Source organism: Propithecus coquereli, unplaced genomic scaffold, assembly GCF_000956105.1.
Source record: "Propithecus coquereli isolate 6110/MARCELLA unplaced genomic scaffold, Pcoq_1.0 Scaffold296, whole genome shotgun sequence".
Classification (NCBI taxonomy): domain Eukaryota; kingdom Metazoa; phylum Chordata; class Mammalia; order Primates; family Indriidae; genus Propithecus; species Propithecus coquereli.
In genome coordinates, this window is record NW_012148574.1 from 77,269 (window position 1) to 100,827 (window position 23,559).

Below are 23,559 nucleotides of genomic sequence, written 5' to 3' on the forward strand. Positions count from 1 at the left end.
TCGGGCCAGAACTCACACCTGTGATGGGGACAGCGAGACCACAGCGGAAACGCAGAGAAACTAAAAGGCTCCAGGTCTGCGGGTGTCGCCAAGGGCCCCCTAATTCCTGTTATAACAGCAGGGCCATGTATGATAGACCGACCACCTTCACGTTAGGAAACCCACGAGTATTGAGGCCCTTGCTTCGCTTCCTGGGGGAAGCCCAAGAGGCAGCAAACCTAGCAGCATCTCCTCTGTCATCACTGCCACCACCATGTGGCTGCAGGAGAACAAAAATGGCAAGGTGACACATCAGGACAGAAGAGGGCCTGAGACAGTTCCTTGCATGGTGAAGAGAACATCCAAATGTGGGCCTAGAAAGGATGTGTAGGAGAGAGAGAGACCAGCACAAGGCCGCAGTCTAGCGGGTTCCAGGCAGTGGCAGGGCGCGCAGCTTGGCGACCCGGCTGCAGCAGGGCCATCTCGGGGCCGTCTCAGGGCATCGCAGCTGGAGCCAGTTTGGGGAGAGGCACCCGCAAGGAGCAGGGCATCGGGGCCACTGGCTTCCGCACAGGCCTAAGACAAACTCGGAGACTAGATGAACCTCTCTCCTGCGCAGACAGCGGCATTTGCATAAGCCGTGAGCCTGGCATCAGCCCAGGAGTGAGGGGACACCGGGAGGGGGACAAGCTCTAAATATGACGAAGGTCAAAACAGAGCTGACTGAGAAAGCTCACTGCAGTGACTGCGTCCATCTGGAAAGCATTCGATTCGTTTCCACATCACATAGACCTGGGTCTTTCAGATAAAAATCAAGTTCAGTTATAAAAAAAAATTGCACTTTTGCTCTTAATGGGGCTTCACTTTTCTAAACACCACACACGGGAAGCGCTTACACAGCAGCTCGTGAGCAGCGAGCGCTCAGCTGCGCCCCCGGGTGTTCCTTCTCCGGCACTGCATGGTGGGACAGATCGCCATAGGACACTGGGTGTAGCAGCTGAGACGCAGGGGATGAAGCCCCAGAGGAGGCTGGCGGCTGTGGAAATGAGAAATATTTGAACGCAGAAGCCATTTCAGACGAAAAATCATCAGTCGTGTTTGAGTTAGTGTGTATCTGTAGTGGGTTGAATGGCGTCTCCGCCAGATTCGTGTCCACCTGGAATGGATGAATGTGACGTATCTGGAGGTAGGGTCTTCGCAGATGCCATCAATTTAAGATGAGGTCGTGCTGGATTAGGAAGGGCCCCGATCCTATGCCTGGCGGCCTCCTAATTAGGACACAGACGCAGACGCCCATGGAGGGAAGGTGGCCATGTCCAGCCGGAGGCAGAGACTGGAGTGACGCAGCCACAAACCAAGGGACGCTAAGGACTGGCGACACCCACTGCAGAAACCGGAGAGAAAACGGCACCCGCTCCAGAAACCAGAGAGAAAATAGCATAAGAGACCCTCCCTCAGAGCCCCCGGACCCCAAAAGGAGCCAACTCTGGGGCACCTGGATCTCAGGCTTCCATCCCCCTGAGCCGTGAGAGGATAAACTCCTGTTGCTTTAAGGCACCCAGTTTGTGGCACTTTGTCCAGCAGCCCTGAGGATGCTCACACAGAAGCCACATTGAGAAAGCTGTCGGCTCCCAGGAGAGGGAAGAAGTTCATCTCAGCACGTTGATTTTGCAATGAAGCAATGTCCCAAAAGCTCGGGGACCTGGAGCAGGATGCAAGGGTCGTGGTGAGGAGCAGGTGCTGGGGTCCCCAGAGGAGAGACATGCACTCAGGAGAACTTACTAGAACAGGGTTAGACCCATAGGGTGAAAGTGTAAACGCAGGAGGCTTGTGGGAAGGTTGGGGGTTTTCTTTTACAAAGCATGGTGCATTCCAGAAGGGACAGAACCGCTGGAGGCTAGGAGATGGAAGACGGTCTAGAGAGAGGCCAGTGTGTCTGGGATTTTACCCTCCCAGGAAGGTCGGCGTCCACTAGAATCATCTGTACGTTCTTGGAGAATATTCAAGAATCCAGCTATAGAGTCTTCAAATTCTTAGTTGGAATTTGGCCAAATCAAACCCCAATGGAACTCTCGAGTGATCAGAGGACGTTCCTTGTCTGTGTGATCTGAGACTGGACCACAACTTCCTGTCATCATTTGATATTTAAAGTTTGATACGAGACTCGAGCACTCGGCCAAGCAACTGAAATTACAAGCTGAGTTGTCTTAGTCAGCTCAGGCTGCTGTGACAAAATAGCACAGACTGGGCGTCTGAAACAGCAGACATTTATTTCCCACGGCTCTGGAGTCTGGGAGGTCCCAGGGCGAGATGCCAACAGATTTGATGTTGGCGGGGGCTTCTTCCTGGTGTGCAGACGGCAGCCGTCTTCTCTCTGAGCTCGAGTGACAGGGAGAGAGGGCTCTGCTCTCTTCCTCTTGTCACTCGCATGAGGGCACTGAGCTCATCATGGGGTCTCCACCCTCACGGCTTCATCCGAACCTAATTATTTCCCAGCAGTCAGGGGACTAGAGTTTTAGCACATGCATTTTGTGAGGACACAAACATTTAGTCCATAGCACGAAGCAGTAAAATTTCCTAAGTCAGTTCTGGTGGCACATTGGAGACCAAAATTTATTGGCTTGGTAGCTACTTTCATCAGCTTGTTAAATCAGAAGACACACACACACACACACACATATATACACAAATTTCCAGAAACACAGCCATGAAATGTTCTGTACTTTTACAAAGGAATAAAATAGCACAACATCATAACATCTTTCTCTAAGATATGGGGCTGTATTAGTTCTCTACTGCTGCGTGACAAATTAGCACGCACTGAGCAGCTTCAGACAACATGCTCTCCTTGTCGCTCAGTTTCCGTGGCTCAGGCATCTGGGCCTGGCCAGGCCGGGCCCTCTGCGCAGGCTCTCACGAGGCTGCGGTGAAAGTGTGGGCTGGGCTGTGTCACCTGGAGAGCTGACTGGGGAAGAATCCACTTCTAAGCTCATTCTGGTTGTTGGCAGAATTCACATGACTGAGGCCCTGGTCCCCAGAGGCTGCCCACCATTCCCTGCCATGTGGCCCTCCCCACAGCATGGCAATTGGTCCTCTAGGCTGGCAGGAGAACATCCGCGGCAGCTGCAAATCTCACTGACTCCTCTCAGCTCGGAGCTCTAAACCCTCTTCCAAAGAGCTTGGTTAGGTCAGGCCCACCATGCTCTAGTGGGAGGCAGGAATCTCAGAATCCTGCCCACCACAGACGGGGGTAGTTGGAGGGAAGCAAAGTCATGAGTTTGGCTTTGGACATACTGAGTTTTGAAGGGCTGGGGGATTGAGGTCCGGCTGGCCAGAGGAAATAGGAGCATTTGAGTCTGGAGAATGAGATTGGCTGGTGCCTGGGAATGAACTTAGGGCCAGAGAGACTGCTAGAGACCAACCACGCGGTGGAGTAGAGTCTACCAACTGCATAAGGCTGACAAAATGTGGCGTCCACACCTAACTGTCCCTTCCTCATCTCCTTATACTCGGTTTTCTTCTTTACGCCATCCTACTTGGCAGTGATTCTCTAAAACAGTTACCAACTATTTCTCTGCATCTGGAGAACAATTATACTCTCCAAAGTGGTCTCTGATTCCAGGAAAATTGTCTTCCGGGGGTGCATGCTCCCATCGACCATGTGTCTAGTTAAGTTTGGGTAAACAGAACTGACTGGGGTTCTGGAGACGAAGCTCTTGTCTCATGCTGAGAACTAAAACCTGCAGCAGCTGGAGAAGAATAGGAACAATTCATCTAGGTCTTTAAGCGAAGATCAGCTTTGCTGCTGCCGAGCCACCTGCAATGCGCGCGTCCCGCGGGAAGAGATGGACGTGCAGGGCCACCTGCTGGAGGTTCAGAGCTATGCACACGCAGGCTCAGGTGTAGCATTTACTTAACTGCCTGGTAAGGCTGCGGTCTTCAGACTGCCACACCTGAGGGCACAAGGAGACTTTTTAAGGAGGACTCAGAGAGTTGTGAGGGCATCAATTTCCAGCCGCTCAAATTCCGCAGGGGCTCTCTCCTAGGAGGCGCCGGCAGTGGAGCTGAGCGCTGGCCTCGGCCAGGCTTCCTGTTCCCAGGGCTTCGGTGCCAGGCATTGTTCTAAATGCTGTATGTTTATTAACTCCAAAGGCCTCGGGTGCTGCAAACAGAGGGGCAACTGGAAACACCACACTGTGTTACTGGTGGACGCCTCCTTGATCGAGGACACTGATCAGGTGCGTAGTTTGCGTTATTTCAAGGGGCAGGACCTAGAAAGTTCTACCTTCTGGCAGTTGACATATATCCGAGTAAAAGGGTTCTACATTAAGGATAAATTCTGTATTTTTCTAGCATTTATTCAGATTCACAGGAGAAACATTTTTACTGGCTTTTGTCAAACGATGATCCAGTATCGCAAGCGCATATTCATCGTTTATTTGGGCCCAAGTGCTTGCTCTCGTCTGTCAGCAGCGTCTTTGCTCATTTATTTATCCCCACCATGTTCTTATTAAATTTTGATAAACGTGACAGTAGTTTGTTATGGATTTTACTCTAAATGACTTCTTTTTGCTGTATTTTTCACCAAACCCTGTCTCATTCCAGCAATAACCTCATTTGTGGATACCTGAACTAATTTTTTAATCCCAATAGATATGATTAAAGATCTAGTCGTAATAATTTTTATTTTTAATATCTAAAATTTATTTACCAAAATGTGTAATATATATAGATCTTTTAAAAATCATTCATATACTAATAAGCAAGGTAATAAGAATTTAATCCAGAAGAAAAAAATGTTAACACTTAGAGCTTTTTGATTATAGGGAAGTAAATATTAATTTAAATTTTTATATATATTCTCTTGTAGAGAGAAATGGTAGTGTTGTTAGTGTATGTGGGAAAGCAAGACGTGAACAGAGGAACAACGAACGGGCCATGTAAACAACGGGACACTGCGTAAGAAAACACACTGCAAGACAAGGTGACAGCAAGAGGCCCAGAATGTTAGCATTAGAAAAGTGAGACGAGCAGAGAAAATATCAAAGCAAGCAACGCAAACAAATGGCACGCTGAGTAAGGGAACACGCTGCGACAATGACAGGATAGGAGTAACTAGAGCTAGCACAAGAAATGTGGCGGAAACAACACAGGGCACATTATACATCAGTCCCCGCCCCAGCTTTGGACACCGCAATACATCAGGCCTAACCACGACAAGGTGAAACGCTGCCGCTGCCCAACGACAGGAAGGAGACAACATCCCCACTGGTCAAGAAAGAAGAGGAGGGGAAAACATCAGGAAGGTGAGAGTCCAGACAAGAGAAAAAGGGACGGCACAAAGACCCAGGGCCACTGGGACCTGTGCCCGCTCCTACCCCAGGTGGAGTGTACTGTGGCTTGGTGATCGGTCGGTGATTGTGACACAGAAACCCCAGGGCCACAGTCCGCTTGGGCTTGGACGTGTGCCTGCTCTTAACCCCTCTGCTGCCCAAAACTGTCTCTTGCTGTCCTTCCATGGCAGGAAGAACTGAGGAGCTCACCGCCAGTAACACTCATCAGTAAAAGACCCTCAAGTATAAAAATGTTACATTTGACAAAATTCTATGAGGGAAGTGGAATGGAAATTGAAGTCTAAAGAGAAAACAAACCACGTAAAGTTTAAAGGGGAGAAGTAATTTTATTTTAAAATATTTACAGTATGTGACAAATGACATCCCTTGCAGCTATCAAATTAATTAAAAAAATAATAATGCCAGAGTAGTCACTACTTAAAGAACGTGGCAGTGGTACGAGTTCTGCCAAATGCTTTCGTTAACAGGCCAAGGAAAACTGAGCAGATGGGGTGACAGCTCCCCCAGGACCGGGTGAGGCTGAGACCGCAGCAGGCGGGGCGGGGGTCCGCTTCCTTCACCAGCGCCTGGGTCAGGGCCCTTAAACCCTAAAACGCCTCCGCTCTTGGTCCCGGTGCCCGGGAGGGGGGCTTTGCGAACTAGGGATCAAAGCTCCATCGAATGGAACGTGCTACCCGCAGAACGTCCCTGTCCTTCCTGGAGTGGCAGGGACAGGCGCGGGGGTCAGCGGGGGTTCCCAAAGTCGGGGCACCCCGGGGCGGAGTGTGGGCCCCCGGTTTCGGACCTCAGAGCTGCACTAAAGGCGCCTTCTCAGACCACACCCCGGAGCAAGCGGGGAAGCACAGCGCGAGGCCACCGCGCGGGCCAGGTGCTCCCGGAGCTTGGGTTCCCAGGAACCCCGGCAAGGCCCCGGGAATGCCGGCCCCCAACGCTCCGCCCCTCACTCCACACAGCGCTGGGGAGGGGCGGGGCGACGGAGGGCAGGGCGGGGCTACATCAGCCCTCTGGGCAAGGCCGGGATTGGTGGAAGGGGAGGGGCGGGGCGACACCAGCCCTCTGGGCAAGACCGGGATTGGTGGAAGGGGAGGGGCGGGGCGACATTGGGCCTCTGACGGAGCAGAGGATTGGTGGGAGGGACGGGGGCAGAGCGACGCCAGCCCTCCGAACCTGGCCGGGATTGGTGGGCGGGCCCGCGCCGGGGGCGTGGCCGTGGACACGTGGTGCGGAACCGGCGTCCCACCCGCTGCGGGTAAGTGGGGCTCCGCGGCTGGGTCCCCGCGGCGGGGCCTTCCGGGATGGGCGGTGCGAGCCCGGGAGCGGGCCGGACGGGGAGGGCCCCGGGGCAGCGGCGCGAGTCACGCCTCGTTCGCTGGGGATCCTGAGGGTCCGGGCCGCAGCCAGGCTGGAACAATGCGGGCTGTGCCCGAGCGCGGTCGGAGTCAGAGGCCCGGGACGCGGTCACCCCCGGGCGGCTCTGGGCAGCCAGGCCACCCGCCCGCAGCGCCCGGCCGGCCGGGTCCGAGCGGCGCCGGGACACTTGGGGCGCCCATGGCCGGTGACCCAGGGTCGGCGGCGCGCTTCGCTCGGGCCCGCCTGACACTTTCCGGTGGCCCCCTGGCTGTGGGTGGGGTCGCCGGGAGCGGGGAGTGCTGGTCGGTCGCTCGCCTCCCCGAGAGGCCGGCGGAGAACTCCAGCCTCCTTCGGCAGACCCCTTTCCCGGAGCCTTAGGTTGCTTTTGCTGGACAGACGCGCCCCAGGTTCACAGGGCCCAGGACAGGGCTCCTCGCGCCCCGCGTGTGGGGCTGGGAGGTTGCCTGCAGGAGGAAGCGCCTGAGAGGAGACAAAGTCCCTTCGCCAGCTTGCTGGTCTTGGGCAGGTCACACATCAGCCTCAGTGTCCTCACCTGTAAAATGGAGGAGATATTGGGTCAGACTGCAGGAAGGTCCTTGAGACCCTGGGCCGCACAGACGGGGCCACCAGTCTGCTTCCCCTCCCCCACTGCCAAAGTCAGATTCCGAGGTCATCCTAGTGTAGATTCAGTGTAATGAGGCTGAGAACCTGGGGGCCTGCTGCTGATACCTTGTCCCTAACGTTTGCTGGCAGGAGTGGAGGAGGAGACATTCACAGTGTGTTTAGGGCGAAGTTCTATATTGGCGAATTGGAGAATCCTACCCTTGTCTTAGTGGTTTTAACAGACATGAGGCCATGATTCAGGTATTTAATATATACCTGGAACTAACAAGGGACAAGTGTTGATACTCAGAAGCAAAAGAGTGATATGTGTGTGTTGCCGCATAGTTCCAGGAGCGAGCTTCGAGCTTCGTGTAATTTCTGCTTCCCTGCTTGCTAGCCTGTTTAAATTATGTTGCTTTCCATGAACTTTAGATTTCAAAAGGGGAGTGAGGCTGTTATTTATTTGAAAGGATAATTTTGCTTTTGCTCTATCCAACATATTGCTTTTACCTTAGGAAATGGGGTCCTTCAAGACATAAAAATGGTTCCATTTAAGGGCCTTGGTACTAGGGGAGGTGAAACAGGAATAACCCGGAACAATGAGTGGGAGAGAGAAAGTGGAACCTGCCCTAACCTGTTTTGACCCTGTTAAGGTTAATAGAAGTTGCTCTTAGCCCAGCCCTGATGGCTTTGCATCGATAGCTGAACAAACTGTGGTCTCTGTCTACACTACTTTGGTGAAAGGTGCAACTTAGATAATTATAGTCATACATCACTTAAGGATGAGATACTTTCTGAGAAATTCGCCAGGTGATTTCTTGCTTGTGCTAACACCCTAGAGTGGACTTACACAAACCTAAGTGATATAGCCTCCTACACTCCTGGGCTGTATGTATAGCATGTTGCTCTGAGGCTGCAAACCTGTACAGAATGTTTGGTAATGAATACTGTAGGCATTTGTAACACAATAGTTGGTACTCGTGTATCTAAATGTATCCAAACGTGGAAAAGGAGTTTTTCAGCTCCATTATATTCTTATGGGACCCAATTTTAATAAGGTCCCTCTTTGGTGGTTGATGGAAACATTGTTATTCGGCACATAACTAGTTTATCGTTGAATGACTTTAGCTGGAAGGCCATTGGTTAATTTGGCTACAAAGAACATAATACTAATGAGAATATACCACAGTGAGCTTGGGATTAGTTGTATTTAGTGAACCCAAATGAAAAACATCCCGTGTAGCATATTGTCCTGCTAAATAGAGTTCCTTTTAAGGTAAACAAGTAGCTTCCCTGTGTACATTTTTGGCAACAGGTGGATAAAAGTTTCACCTTATTAACACTCATAAAAGGCCTCTACAATATTGTGGACTCTGTCTCACTCGAGGCTCTTCCGCATGAGTGCCTCGGCTGAGACCATCTGGATTGGCTGGGAGGAATGTAAATATTTCAGCTCTGTTGCTGCAGTTTGAAGAGTAAGAAGAGGGCACTTGAGAGGGAAGTAGTTTTATCCCCCACCCAAACAGAAATCATGTTTGCTACTTGCAGTACCCTGTGATTTCATTACCCCGCGCAGCTTGAGTAACTTCTAAACAGCTACCACACTGCGCCACAGTGGATAAAGCCACCTCTCTGTTTAGAAGTCCCTTTGGAATCCTATGCCAAGAGAAAGTGCTGGTTCCCTACAGAATGCCGATGCACAGGCATTTATCTGGCATCGTGCTCCGGAACTACGTCACTGTAATAGGGTCTTGTCACTCCCTGCTGTGATTCTGAAACTCTCAGAACCGAATTTGCTGGAATTTGAGTGTAGCTGATGTCTTCTACACTGCTGCTGAAGTTTCAGTCTTGTCACTTGAAGGAATCCCAATTGTCTATTGAAGAAGGGAGAGAGGGCCAATTTTGAGAGTCCCAATACCAGAACCATTTTTATTTCATATTCATTCCAGTTTTTAAAAATAGTCAAGTAATATGTTTTCACCTTTATTGTAAGGTGGAACAGAGTTGCTCGGTCTCAAGCACCAAAAACTGGATGTTAGAAAATGTGCCGGGCAGCTGTGTAGTCGCTGGAAGTTCTTAGGTTCTCAGAGGTTTAGCTGTTGCCCTTGGGTTGTTCCTGGCCCACAATCACCAACTTTCCTAAACTGAATCTGGCTTTCCTTGGGCTCTGTTGTCTGGCTTGTGGGTTTTGTGGTAGAGGCAGGATGTGACATCTTAGCCGGGATCCCTGAAGGGACTATGTGCTTCATGGTAACAGAAAGTGGAAAGTTCTCTGTGTGCTTTAGGAATTGAAAAAAAAATTGTAAGTGCCAGTAAAACTCAAAAGTACCTACTTTTAGTTTCATTGGATTGTCTTAAACTCGGGCCCTTCCTTTGGTTAGCTGCCATTTGACACCCAGTTTTGTATAGATTTTCCTTCCAAGAAAGAAAGGAAGATCAATTTGCGTCTCCAACTCGTTCCCAGAGCTTTTGTCTCTGAAGCTGCAGTCACTTCCTGGGGCGTCCTCGTGATGCTGATGTTGCAATGCTGGGGGGTGGGGTAGCACTTTACAGCCCAGCCTGTCCCTCCTAGAGGCAGGACTGACCTGCAGCTCTTCCAGGAATCGTGGAGATCTGCGCCTGGGATCTGGTGGAAAGATGTCGGCCCTTACTACCCTGTTTAAGTACATCGATGAAAATCAGGATTACTACATTAAGGTAAGGGAATATTTCATTCTAGTAAATGTTAAATTTTGGTTTAATCCTATGGGGCTCAGAGAACTTTCAAGAAGCTAATATGAGTGATGGCATTTAAATCAAGTATTAAAAGTGTTACCTAGAGAGCTGTTCCTCCACCTTCCCATTACAGTGTAAGTTACACATTTGGCTTTTGACAGAAAGTGTTAGTATATGTTTCTGAGAATAGCAAAGGTAATCCAAGATTTTTGTTTAATCTCCATCTACAATATCTTATGGTAGGGAAGGTGAAAAACTAGTTCGCCTTTAGCATGTTATAAGTGGTTCAGTAATGTTAAATATTAATTTGTTTCTTGATGTTAACCTAAAGAATTATGCTTTAAGGTTCTTTTTAGTAGACACATTTCAGATGAAACCTTTAGAATTCTCATTCTAAAAGTTATACTTTGAGAACTTGGCCATTGTCAGGATGATAAACAGGCAGATGTGGACTGTGCCAAGGTTGGGTGTTTTTTGTATCTTTCAGTTGTAATTTCCTTGGATTCAAATGTAAACTTAATTATGGACCTTTGTGTATTTTACATTCACTTTATCCCTAATGGTTAAAAATACACATTCTGACAGTTTTTCTTTCATGCTCTAGTTCTTGGCATGGAGTTAGTACAAACAGTTTTTAAAATCTTAAACAAAAAGCAAATGTGATGGGTCTATTCTTCTCCATCTGTTCAAAATGGAGTGGCCACAGGCAGTAAATGAACTTTGTGTGCCTGAAATCTGGCAAAATTATGAAAACCTTTCCTGCCTCAAGGAACACCTTTTCAGACTCCCTTTTTGCTTGTTATCCACACACAGAAACTTGCAAAATGGGTGGCCATCCAGAGTGTGTCCGCGTGGCCCGAGAAGAGAGGCGAAGTCAGGAGGATGATGGAAGTCGCGGCTGCAGACATCAAGCAGCTGGGCGGCTCCGTGGAACTGGTGGACATCGGAAAACAAAAGGTATAAGCCGGCATTCCTCGCGTTGCAGAGCCACAGACGATCTGCCCGCAGCTGATCGGACTCCACGAGTTCAGGAAAGAGCTTTCGTTTCAGATGTCCTGCTAGTGTTGAAAACAAACAGGAGGGTCTGATTTGGATCCTAAGTTCAGTATATGATTGCTTCGGCCGGACTGGGGCAAAGGTTTTGGGATACTCAGCATTTTTCTCCAGGAAGGAGATCCGTGGTGGTTGCTCAAGAATGAGTTAATGTAACTGTCGTTCTTAGAGAATAGCTGAGATTCCCATCCCAGAAATCAGTAGGCTTTCAAACTAGGAAGTTACACTTTACCGGTGTCAATTTGAAAATAATAAGGACCTCTCCCCGAATCCGTACAGCCTGCAACCTAAAGCATCACAATTGGTAGAACAGCACTTTTTCATAAGAGATATTTGTGGGGCGGTGGGGCGGGTGGTTGCTGGGGTCAGTTGCATTTTAAGACAGGATTCTGACAGGTAAGAACAGTTTGTTTTCTTCTTAAGTGAACAATTGCACATCATGGTAGGTTATTCCACTATTTTAGTTTCAGATGATTTCAGCTCCAGGTGAATTGCATGCTTCATGCCGTATATTTTCAAAGTTTGTGATATCCTTTTATATTACAGAATGTGACAAGTTTTGGGTTATCTCAGTTCTCTTGCCTGATGATTTAGGTGTCCAATTGAAGTCACAGTCCTGGAATTTTGGATGGACATTGAGTTCAGTGCACTCATTTCATCAGTGCAAGAAACCTGAGGCCCCGGTGGGCTTTGCATCCACTGGGAGCCCACAGTAAATTTCTTGCAAAGCCGGGATTAAATTCCCAATCCAGTGTTGTTCATTTGAGATTTTCTTCTGAAGGCAAATTTAATAGTTGACTTAAGATGTATTACAGCTTCCCAGCAATTTCCCCACACCCTTGGGAGAATAAACCAAGTGTCTTTGTAGTGTTTCCTTTGAGGCGCACACTTGACTCGCTCTCCCTCCCTTTTTTCCTGATACATAAAAAAATTCTAGGCGAGGTAAATAAGTTTTAAGAGTTGTTTCATCACAGTAGACAGATTTACTCCATTTATCACTGACATTACAGTGCAGTTCTAAAGAAAAGACCTTCTATAAAAGACTAAAATCACTATTATACAATTTTGAAATATATGACACCGACTTTTATCAAGAATTGAAAGATGTTGTCACTGGTAGAAAAGTTCTGCGGAGAAGCTGCAGTGTGGGGTGGCAACACCTCTCCTCTTCCCGTGCGCTCGTTTGGCAACAAGGCTCCATTGTTCAGAGAGTGACGGTGACTTCAGGCAGGTGTGAGGGTGGACCTGGGTGTCTTCACAGGGAAGCGCCGCAGCTGGAGTGTTTCCAGGCTTACGGAGGAATGACGGCGTTGGGAGCTTGAGGTCCTAGTGAATTTCAGAACAGTTTCACTTATGGGCCCAGAAGTATTTCACTGGAGCTCTATGGAGCAGAAATTTATTTATAGAAAATCTGTTATTGTTTAAAAGTCAATTTCTTGCTCAGGCAAGCTGAGGTCCAGCTGTGACCACTGAGGCCGTGTGTTCTCTGTGACCAGGACAGGGGTTTTTAAGGAACAGTTATTTGCCTCTGGTGGCTGCAGGCCGCCCTGGTGAGAACTGACTGGCACACCCAGCCCGAGGGCAGTTTGTGTGGCTGAGGGACATCAGTCCAACTGCCGCACACAAGTAGCGAGTGGGTTACAAGAGTTACTGAAATTACTGAAAAAACATCCTGTATCCTACAAGAATTCCAGCCGCCTGCCAAGTTCCCTAATGAGCTTGCACATTTGGAGCTTGGGAGCCCTAGAGTTGGGGGAGGGACCCTTTGGCACCAGTGTTGCCCTGATCAGGGCTTCGTTTTCAGTTTGCTGCTCATCTTACCTCTTAATTGTAAATTGCTTGTTTAACTGCATTATCAGTTTAGTTGGTGTGTTATGTTTATTAATGCCTATTTTCATGAACAGTAGTTTTTAGTAACTAGACGAATGCACAGGGGTGTGATGTTCTAGTATGTGTGATCCCGTCCTGCAGCTAAAACAAAAGCGCGGTGCTCGCACCCTTCCCTGCCATTTGCTCGTGATACTCCGTAGTGATCCCGGGTTTTTTCTGTTGGATCGTAGGACCTACGTGGGCTGTAGGGTTTTTGCACAGCCTGAGTGGGCCATGGTCTAAAGTAAAAGGTGGAGACGTCGACCTGACATGAAAGTTGGAAACAGCCTTGGATGGCTTAGCCTTTGCCGAGACCCAGAGAGAGTTCTGGGCCTCACTTACATCCCCAGTCTCGAGGGCTTGTGACTGACAAGGCCTCTGGGACCAGCGCAGGCGGAGCACCAGCTACCACTTTCCCGTTTGGTGTGGTTCACGTGCACTGTGTCTGTGCGTGTGGTCATCCACACACAGAATTTCAAAAATGTGTCTTCTGATTTAAGACTAGTTGTTGTTAACCATCTTTTCAGAAAATAATGAACTAAGTTGCCAAGACCAGCCTCCATGCTTTGTTACAGAAAGTTAAAGAAAAATCAGCCTTTAAAAATTTTGCAACTGCCCGTGGTTTGTAAACGTCACGGAGCTTATGTGCTCTGGATTACAGGAAAGTCAATTCTTACTCATCACTGACTACGTTGAACAATGCGACGTTAAACTCTACAGTAGAGGTTGGTTGTGGATAAAAAAGCTCAAGGTATTTTGGTATGTGCCGGGAATGCCGCGCGTCTTAAACAGAGGCTGCCCTTGCTGACGTTCCTCTCCCTCGCAGCTCCCCGACGGCTCGGAGATCCCCCTTCCTCCCATCCTGCTCAGCAAGCTGGGCTCGGACCCGCGGAAGAAGACGGTGTGTGTCTACGGCCACCTGGACGTGCAGCCGGCGGCGCTGGAGGACGGCTGGGACAGCGAGCCCTTCACCCTGGTGGAGCGTGACGGTGAGCGCTGTGTTACTGTCGGAAAGTCGCCGACAGTCTCGTGCTCTCCCTTCCCAGTACAGGTTATTTTTAACATGAGCTAGAAATTGGGTTCCAGAAGTTTCTCTCGGGAGCCTCGGGGTTGAAACTTCAGAAACCTGCCTTTCTGGTGGGAAGGAGTCCTCGTGGCCAGGGCCCCAGGCTTCCCTTTATTACTGCGGCTTCCTCTCAGGACACACGTCCTGACCTGAGGCAGGGCAGCCCCCAAAGCCTGCGGTCCACTGCCTCCCCCGACCTGGCGGGGTGTGTCTCAGGACCAGCACCTGCCACCTGCCCGCCCGGGAGCTGAGTCTTCCCTCCCGTCCTGCCCGGGTCACGGTGGCCATGTCACTGTTGCTCACTGCCAGCCTTTCCTCGAGGGCACCTGCCGAGGGACCCGAGTAGGCTGGCCCCTTTACTCCCTGTCCCCGTTTGGTGTGAAGGTCTTTGCTTCCATTTCTGAGTGTTCACGTTTCTGTACGTGACAGACTTTGACCTTCCTTTGTGCCTCGCCCCCTTGGGCGAAGTTCCCGACTCTCTCATCAAACGCCTTCAGACTGGATCGTCGGGTCTGTTCAGACCCTTCCTGACTCAGTGCGATTCTGTTCATTACTGTGCCAAACTGCAAAATGACTTTACTCAAAGCAACGTCTTATGGAGTTTAATTCGATACCATTGTCCTCAGCCCAGGGTGATTACTAACTAGAGTAACCGTGGGACTGGCCTTCTGTGGGCACTCGGGCTCCTCGTGAGTGTCAGGCCGCACGTCCACGTGGCTGCTCCTGGACACGTGGACTCGCTCTGTCCGGAGCAGAACTGCTTGTCTCTGCTCCTCCCACCTGCACCAGCCCGAGGGACCACACGCAGCCCCTGGGAGCCTGCGTGCCTCCTCCCCCGGCCCACCTGCGCGCCTGCACGGTGTCAGCACCGGTCACCACCTCCTGGTCCTCTGTGAGGCCGGCCCCTGGGCGTCCTCTCAGCCCTCCCCAGTGCCACTCTCGGGGACCCTGCACTGTCCATGGACCTAGAGGAGCTCCTCACCGCGGAGCAGCTTCATGGCAACCCCAGCCACGTGCTGCCCACCCTGGCCGGGGCGTCCTGGGATTGGGGGGAGCAGGCCATGTTTGTCTCCCTGGCTGAGGCACACCTCTGAGCCGTGGGCACCGTGCCACCACCACAGTGGCTCAGTGATTGTTGCAGGGATGAGGATCTTTTTTAGGAGAGCTTGCATTTGATCTTCAGCTTTTGTGAAAAGTTGAGTTTTGTTTATAAAAGGAAATTGCTAAGGTAATGATGGCTTTTGGCTTCACACCACTTTGGGGTGGGCCATACCGAAGCCGCCTGACCGTCAAAGCAGTCCGAGCGTGAGGAAGTGCAAGACTGGCCAGGACAGCGCGAGGCCCAGCGAGGTGTCGAGCCTGAGCGCGGCAGGCCGTGTGCAGCTGCCTTGCTCGCCTGGTGCCATGAGGCTGACCCCTGGGTCGTGGGGCAGAGGTGGGAGGGGGGTTTGAGCTGGTCTTCGGATCACGTTGTCAGCTTCCGAGCCCAGCGTCTGCCTCTGTGATGGTCCCAGAGGCAAGGGTGGAGGGGAATTGTGGAGACCGATTGCTCTCATTGGAAGCGATATCAAATCCTCTAGTTTTCAAAGTGATAGCAAAGAGAGAAGGAGAATAATAATAAATAAGTTCTATTCTTTATCGAATTAGTTGTCAAGTTGGGCGGGGTGAGATTCGTAGTTCTTTTTTGGTAACGGTTTTAATAACGGTGCAGTGTTTCCTGAGTGTGACTGGGCTCTGTGGCCCGAGTTGCTCACGGTCAATAGTTTTAACCAGCTAACCAATTGGCGGTGATATTCAAGCGCTGGCTGGCTGCCACAACAACCACGGGAGGGGGATATCCACATGACTTGCCTCTGCGATTGTGGTGAATTCTCCAGTAAATTCCAGCAACAGCGTTGGGTGGAGACTCAGGGCTCCCGACTGGAAGGGAAGCCGCGCTCGGGGACCGTGCGTGCTCGGGTGTCATCAGATGCTCACCTGAGATATGCTCCTTTCAATTTTGTCGTAATCCTGACTTTATGAACTTGCTGATTGCTGTCCCAGGCAAGCTGTATGGGAGAGGCTCAACCGATGACAAGGGGCCGGTGGCCGGCTGGATGAACGCCCTGGAAGCTTACCAGAAGACAGGCCAGGTACGCCCCACGCTGAGTTCGGCCCGATTCGCTGGTTCTGTCTTAGCAACACAAAGATGAGCTTCTGTTCACACAGCAGCTCGTCAAGGTCACTGCGTGGGAGAACGCTGGCCGCCCACGCCCGTGTCAGCGCAGCTGACTCAGACCTAGATTGTACGTTTGTTTTCCAGCCTTAGGAAACATTAAAAGTTTAATTGTTTTACAGACGCTCAAAGGTCATAATATTGATGACTTGGCAAGGTTTTTGCCAGCGCAGGAAATGTGAATTTTTAGTTGTTGACTGTCCCTGTGAGTGGCCACTTGCCAGAACGTGACGTGGGCTTTGTGGCATCGGACAGAGCCCTTACTCGCTCCGTGTGGTTTATGTCCCCCTAAAAATAAATTTTATTTTAAAAAAAAATCTATCTCCTTAACTATGAAATATCTGCCCACTATTAAAAGTTGGCAAAATACAGAAAAGTGGAGAGAAAAACTTGCCTAAATCCTAATACTCGAAGACTGTTAGGATTTTATTTACCAAGATTTTCAATTGGTGTTAGCCTCATCGCCATCATGTCGTATAGACATTTTTGCATCTTGCTTTTATCTCATATTGTGGTAAAATAATAAGATAAGCATTTTTGTCAAAGCATGGGAGGTCAGCTCCGAAAAGGGTCTCGACCCTCTGGTCCAGGGGTCATTTTACGTGGCAAGGAAGTGCCTCCCAGAACCACCCGCCCTGGCCTGGCCGAGGCCAGCTCTGCGTGGTGGGCACGGGGGGAACTAGGAAGCCCTCAGCCTCAGCGGTGGTGGAGGCACCTTGAGGTCTGGGGCTACCCCTTGGTGGCTCAGTGGTGGCCGTGTTCAAGGCAGAGCTTCTCAGAGCAGCTCCATGTAGACTCGCTGCACAGATCGAGGTCTCGTGAAAGGTTTCGTGTGGGGGCAGAAGAGGAGGAGGAGGGTGGGGAGGAAGCATCTAGAGAACAGTGCCCTCTGGGCGTGGCTTGGGACTCGAGTTTGAATTTAGGCCCTGCCGTTCCTTAATCTGTGTGGATTTTGGCGAATCGCCAGCTCCACGAGCAACCTCGTTTTCTCATCTCTGGAGGGGAGCCCCAGAGTCGGGGGAGCTCCCATAAACCGCAAAGCATGCTCCAGACAGGGTGAGGCTGCAGGTTACCACTGAGCTCTCCAGGGAAAGCTGCGCTGCCCGCGCTGAGTGTGTGGACAGTGGTGTGTGGACGGCTCCCTGCCAGGATGGGCTCGGGCAGGCCGGTGCCGGGGAGGGGCCACCACCTGGTGCACAGAGCAGGCTCTGCGGTCGACCTGAAGGAGGTCAGATATTTGAAATCCATAGTCCTGTGTGTTATTTCTAGAAGGCAAGCACGGCAAAGCTGGGGACCTGCTCACGCCATTTCTTGCCCACAGGAGATTCCTGTGAACATCCGGTTCTGCCTGGAAGGCATGGAGGAGTCGGGCTCCGAGGGTCTGGATGAGCTGATCTTTGCACAGAAAGACAAGTTCTTTAAAGATGTGGACTACATCTGCATTTCTGACAACTACTGGCTGGGGAAGAAGAAGCCGTGCATCACCTACGGCCTCAGGGGCATCTGCTACTTCTTCATCGAGGTGTGGTGCCGCCTTCCCAGGCTCCATTTCACACTGCGCCGCCCCCAGGTCTCCTTGTTCTTCCTGTCCCAAAGTAGGCGAGTCCCCAGGAGTCAGCCACGCGGGAGGGGAAGCCCAGAGCCTGCTTAGCGCCCGACTCTCGGCTTCTGTAGCCGCGGCAGTGGCCAGGCGAGGGCTGCGGCGATTGGGACTCAGCTTTGCTGTGATGTCTGTCAGGACCATGATGTTTGTGATGTCGCCTTGGAGCCACTGAGAAGAGATGAAATGCTAGTCTCAGATGTACATACACAAAGCATTTCAGGAACACTCTCTTTTAAAAGTTGAAATATTTGTACTTCCGCGCTTAAGCTCCGGTCCCGTGACTGAGGGAACCTGCGGGCTGCGGGACGCCGCGGTGGGTAAAGAGAAACTGAGGCACCGGAGCCCGGGAAAGGCTGGGCGTGGGCCGGACTCTGCCGCTTGCTGGTTGGTGGGCAGCTCCCGGATGAGGGCGGGGTCCCGCACCCCGGGGCCATGGTTAAGTTAGACCTTGTCTGTGGAAGTCCTTCACGGCCTGAGCAGCGCTGGAGATGGTGCAGTTACTGCGCCGCGCGCTCACTCTGGGCTTTATGGTGACCTGCCTGACGTCCCGGTGCTGTGGGGAGCGCTGTTCCCCTTCCCACGTGTGACACGGAGACGAGACGAGGCTCACAGCCATTGGCCACCTCGCCCTGGGTACATGGCTCCAGGTCGTGGGGGAGATCTGAGCCCAGGTCCCCGGGCTCTGGTCCCTGTTGGTTATTATTCGTGTTGGGTGTTGCCCACCCAGCACACAGATGCACCGTCTTTGTGAAACTTCCGGAAGAGGCGCGGAGCGGCAGAGAGGTTGCCCTGCGCATACTTCACCTGGGCCAGTGTGTCCAGTTTCCTCACGGTTCGCCTACCCAAGAGTATTTTTTGTTCCTGCCTAAGTTTTTTAATTTGGGAAAAGCCTTGCTTTGGTCATTGAGGGAGCAAATTAGGATTTGGAAAATATTCAAGTCTTATAAATGCTCTTTGTTCAATTTACTGTCACATGATAAAAATAAGCTCACATTGAGCAGCCAGATAAAGCGGCCTTTGTTCCCGCCCAGGTGGAGTGCAGCGACAAGGACCTCCACTCGGGGGTGTACGGGGGCTCGGTGCACGAGGCCATGACCGATCTCATCTCGCTGATGGGTAAGCCCGGGCCTGGCGTCGGGTCAGCGCCGTGGGGATGGGGGGAGCGCCCAGCGTCCCCTGCAGGCTGTCTGTTGTCAGCACTGGGTTGTGTCCGCCTCCTGCATGAACCAGCTTCCGCTCGGTTCCGACCTTACCTCCCCCGACTCCCTCTAAGACCCCCGACCCCCGCTGCATCTAGGCACCTGACGCCTCCCCAGGTCCTGGCTGGTCCACCGAGTCACGTGACCCCGTCCGTCCTTGGTCTGTCATCTTCCACGTCTCCCGAGGGCATTTACTTTGGTCTGTTTTACTTCATAACCACCCCGTCTGTGGCCGTCTGCTCCGTCAGCTCTTGGAGAGCGAGAACCACGCCCTCCCCTTCCTGGCATCCTCCTGCCATAGGCCACGTGCAGCTCCGGCCTCCCCCGCGGCCGTGGCCCGGTGACGGCAGTGTAGTCTCTGGGGTCGGGGTCTGCTCTGTCCCACTCATGGCTCTCCCACCTCGGTGTGGGAGCCGCTTGTTTCCTGTGGGGCGGTGCGGTGGCTGTCAGAGCACACCTGTGTGGAGCGGGGGGCTCAGCATGCATCCCGTTCAGTGACGGAGGACGGTCTGTGGGCCGCCTGCCCCCTAGTCTCTGTGTCGGCGGAAGCGAGTGACGCGGCCCCTCATTGGCTGTTACGGGGATTAAATGGCTCATTGAGCGTGAGGCTCCGGATGGGGCCTGAGCAGCGTCTCTCCCGAGCCCGACGTCCCCGGCCAGCGCAGGAAGGAGCCGGTGCTTTTGTGCCGCCTGTCGTGCACGCTGCAACCCTCTGCCGCTTTCCTCAGGCTCCCTGGTCGACAAGAAGGGGAACATCCTGGTCCCCGGCATTAACGAGGCCGTGGCCGCCGTGACGGAGGAGGAGCACTCGCTCTACGACCACATCGACTTCGACATGGAGGAGTTCGCCAAGGACGTGGGGGCCCAGACCCTCCTGCACGGCTGCAAGGTGCGGGCTCGGGGTCTCGCGCGCGCATCTGCCAGGCCTGCGTCGCCTGTCCCATGTCCGGGGGTTCCTTGGGGGGGGGGGTTGGATTTTGGGGGCCCCGGGTTCGGCGGCGGGCCCGGCGTTTCGGAAGGCGGGGGTTGCCCGGGTTGGGGTTCTTTGGTTTTTTCGGATTTTCGGACCCCCTTTGGGCTTCTTTCGGGGTTGGGGGGGTGTGAGAGGACGCGCGGGGCCGTCTCCTGTCCCGGTGGCTTTGCCGTATTTGTGTTCGTAGGGAGACCTCTTCTCCACGGGGCCAAGATCCCTTAAGCTGCACCAGAGCCAAGCGCCAGGGTGGAGACTGTTTGCTCAGTATTTACTTAATTGTTGGGGAAAATCGTGTCTTGACTGTTCTCCTTACTAGTTCTTGGTTTCTGAGGCGTAGCTGTAAGTTCCGCACCTTCGACTTAGCCAGCGTTGAGTCCAGCAACAGCCTGCGAGTGTGGCCCCGGGGCTGCCCGAGGAGTGAGGCCCAGCGTGGCCCCGGGTTCTGTCTCTCCCAGAACCACAGAAGGACGCCAAGGCCCACGCGGGTGGCATCAAAGGCTGTTGGTGCGCGAGGGGATGGTCGCAGGCTGGGAGCAGCTGAGCCTCCGCGGCGCACTGCAGGAGGCGGCTGTGGGCCGGCAGAGCCGCGGGGCTGCCGTGGGCATTGGCAAGAGCATAGCCACGGCTGCTGTTTGGGGACGGGCCTGCTGGGCAGCAGGGTGAGGCCTGGGAACGAGACCGCAGTGCCTGGCGTGAAGGCCCTCGGTCTGCGAGAGGCTCCAGCGTCACCCTGGAGACAGGAGCCGTGGCAACGCTGTAAGCTTGCGGGATGCCACGTTGGGGACAATTACGGGCGGAGGCGTGGGGCTGAAACTGCAGCGGGGAGACCAGTGAGGCCGTTGTAGGCAGTAGGGGTTGCCTGGGACGCACGACACCTCAGGGAGGGTCCTCTGGGGTAGGAAGAGCAGGTCACCACCGGCAGCCGACTAGTCAGTGACGCCGTAGACCAGGGCGGGTTCGTCATGGAAGGGGCCAGTCCGGGAAAGCTGGGTTCTGAGCAAACTACTGTTCCTCCTGCCCTTTTCCTTTGTGTTTGTGTCTAGGTAGGGTATGCCAGGGCCTATACATTCCTTCCAGATGTCACTGAGTGCCTTGGTTCACAAACAAGGAGAAGTCCACAGGTTAAGTGGCTAAGTCCCAAGAACCTTCTGGAAGCCCCTTTAGGTGGCTGCATATGCTCTCCTGCCTCTGGGATGCAAAGGGCATGTAGAAAGGTCATAGTGTCGGTCATACGCTGGGGAAACAGGCTGCCTCCTACCGGTGCCCGGGCTGTGGGGGATGGTGCCTATCAGCGTTCACGGGTCCACACCGGGACACGGGTGCAGGCTGGCTCTCCTCTCCTGTAGGGACAAGCACCCCTTCTGTGCCCTGGGCCCGGGAGGTCTGCAGGTGGCCTGTGTTGCATCCCCTGGAGCACCTGGCTCCTCAGGAGCTCTGACGTTGGTGGGACCGTGACACTCTGGGTTCCTCGGGCACCATCTTCTCCAGAGGGTCTCTTTGGTCCGCTGGGTAAACCTGAGCCATCCAGGCTGCAGTGAGAGGCAGTGGGTGCCGCGCCTGCAGCTGCTGAGACCTGGGCAGAGGCCTCCTTCGTGTCCTAGCGGCTCCAGAGCACCTTTGGGGTGGGCTCTAACCAGCCCTGCCTGGGAGGGGGTCCCCGTGTCTGTACCTCCTGCCAGTGGGTGTCAGGACCCCAGGCCGGGCCCTGTCTCTGCACAGCTGATTCCCTGCCAGCGTTCCCGTCTCCCCGGTGAGCAGACAGGGCTGACACCAAAAGCCTAAGCTGCTCTGACCCCCTGCCGTTTTCCTGCAGAAAGACATCCTCATGCACCGGTGGCGCTACCCGTCCCTCTCCCTGCATGGCATCGAAGGCGCCTTCTCCGGGGCAGGGGCCAAGACCGTGATTCCTAGGAAAGTGATCGGCAAGTTCTCCATCAGGCTCGTGCCAAACATGACTCCCGAAGTCGTCAGTGAGCAGGCAAGTGGGGGCACGGGGACTTGGCCTGGGGGCTGAGGGCTACGTCCGAGATGTAGGTGACAAAAGGCTTTTAGTAGGGCAAAAACCCAGACCTCACATGTCCCACTGCTTGGCTCTTGCCGGCTTGGTGATCACTACAGTAAGCAATCCAGAAACTTTTCAGAAACGAAGGCCACATAAACAGCATCGCATGCAAGTGACCTTTGCTACTACTGAGGCATGCCACATCTGACCTCTGACCTCACCTAGCTCCAAGGCTCCAAGTCAAATGCTCTTTTGGGCCAAATATGTTCTGGTCAGAGTCCAAGGGAGCCGCCTCTCTGCGTGGTGACAGGCAGGGTGGAGGGAGACTCAGTGGCTGCAGGTTGGCCAGCCTTGCCGAGCCGTCACCCTCATCGGAGAAGATTTTGTGAAGAGATGGATGCGCATCTTCCCTGTTGGGAACAGGAGGGGAGGCCGCTCCCCACGCTGAAAAGTGAGGTCTTGCCAGGAGAGGGTGTCCCTGGGTCAGCCCCGGCTCCAGCTCAGGTCTAGATGAAACCGAGTCTGTGGTCGTTCATATAAAGTGTCTTAGTCAGCTCGGGCTGCCGTAGTGAACACCACAGACTGGCGGCTTAAGTGGCAGAATTGTACTTCTCCCAGCTTTGGAAGCTGCAAAGTCCAAGATCAAAATGCCGGCAAGCGAGGGCCTCTTCTTCCTGGCTGCGGACAGCCGCCTCCTGGCCTGTCCTCACGGGGCAGAGAGAGCGAGCGCTCCGCTGTCTCCTCTCGTCGGGACGCTCATCCTTCTGACCTCGTTTAACCTTCGTCGACTAAAGAAAAAAAGGCAAGCTTTTAAAGAATGGACGCAAGTGTTACTCAGAAGGCTTGCTGAGCGCTGTAGACAGAGGCGACAGCCCGAGAGCCCTTTCTCAGAGGGCCTCTCTCAGATGGTCTGCAACGCATTTAGGCTCACAGCTCGTGCGCAGGCGGCGGGCTCAGCCCCCGGAAAATCACATCAGACGTGCCCGGAAGTGCAGGCGAGCGGAACCGCATCAGAGCTTGGGTGTCAGAGCGCATCCGGTTACGGGTGACAGAGGCGTAGTCCTGGCCCATCAGACGTCACCTATGTGCAGGAAAAGGCAAAGGCCGGGTTCGTCTGTCTCTTAGGGAGCATAGTGACTCAGACAGGAGATGTGGGGTCGTGCGCGCCGTCCTGTTTTGTCCTCAGAGCGTCATTCTGGAGAGCGGCAGGGCGAGTCACGGGCTTGTGAAATCATGTGGCGAGCAGAACTGAGCAAACGCAGCTTCTTACGTTTGCAGCTGTGCCTCACACCTTAATTATTTAATACTTCCATCAAGGCCTATCTCCAAATGCAGTAATAGTGGGGGTTAAGGCTTCAGTGTATGAATTTTGGGGGGACACAAACACTGTCCTTAACATAAAGCAAGGCAGGAAACATTATTTTTAAACTTAATTTCTTTTCTTTTTTTTTTGTTTTTAAAAGGCATCCTGGGAAGATAAACATAATTTAAATATTATCATTTGGAATATCTTTGTAAAGGGCGAATTGCCTGAGATTAAAACGTTGCCTTCGGCCGGGTGTGGTGGCTCACGCCTGT

At 52.8% G+C, this 23,559-nt stretch overlaps 1 protein-coding gene across 2 annotated transcripts in view; it reads left to right on the forward strand.

Annotated features, from left to right (window-relative positions):
• The first annotated feature begins 6,521 nt into the window (after positions 1-6,521).
• CNDP2 (CNDP dipeptidase 2 (metallopeptidase M20 family)) overlaps positions 6,522-23,559 on the forward strand; it is a 19,806-nt gene continuing 2,768 nt past the window's right edge. The window contains exons 1-9 of one of the 2 annotated variants that reach the window (XM_012648886.1): positions 6,522-6,582; positions 9,887-9,983; positions 10,815-10,958; positions 13,750-13,912; positions 16,033-16,121; positions 17,526-17,726; positions 18,839-18,923; positions 19,735-19,895; positions 21,793-21,957. In XM_012648886.1, the coding sequence (XP_012504340.1) occupies positions 9,924-9,983; positions 10,815-10,958; positions 13,750-13,912; positions 16,033-16,121; positions 17,526-17,726; positions 18,839-18,923; positions 19,735-19,895; positions 21,793-21,957 (1,068 nt within the window). In that variant the 5' untranslated portion in view covers positions 6,522-6,582; positions 9,887-9,923. Of the gene's footprint in view, positions 6,583-6,978; positions 7,548-9,886; positions 9,984-10,814; positions 10,959-13,749; positions 13,913-16,032; positions 16,122-17,525; positions 17,727-18,838; positions 18,924-19,734; positions 19,896-21,792; positions 21,958-23,559 lie in introns of those variants that run through there. The other variant, XM_012648887.1, reaches the window with a different exon arrangement.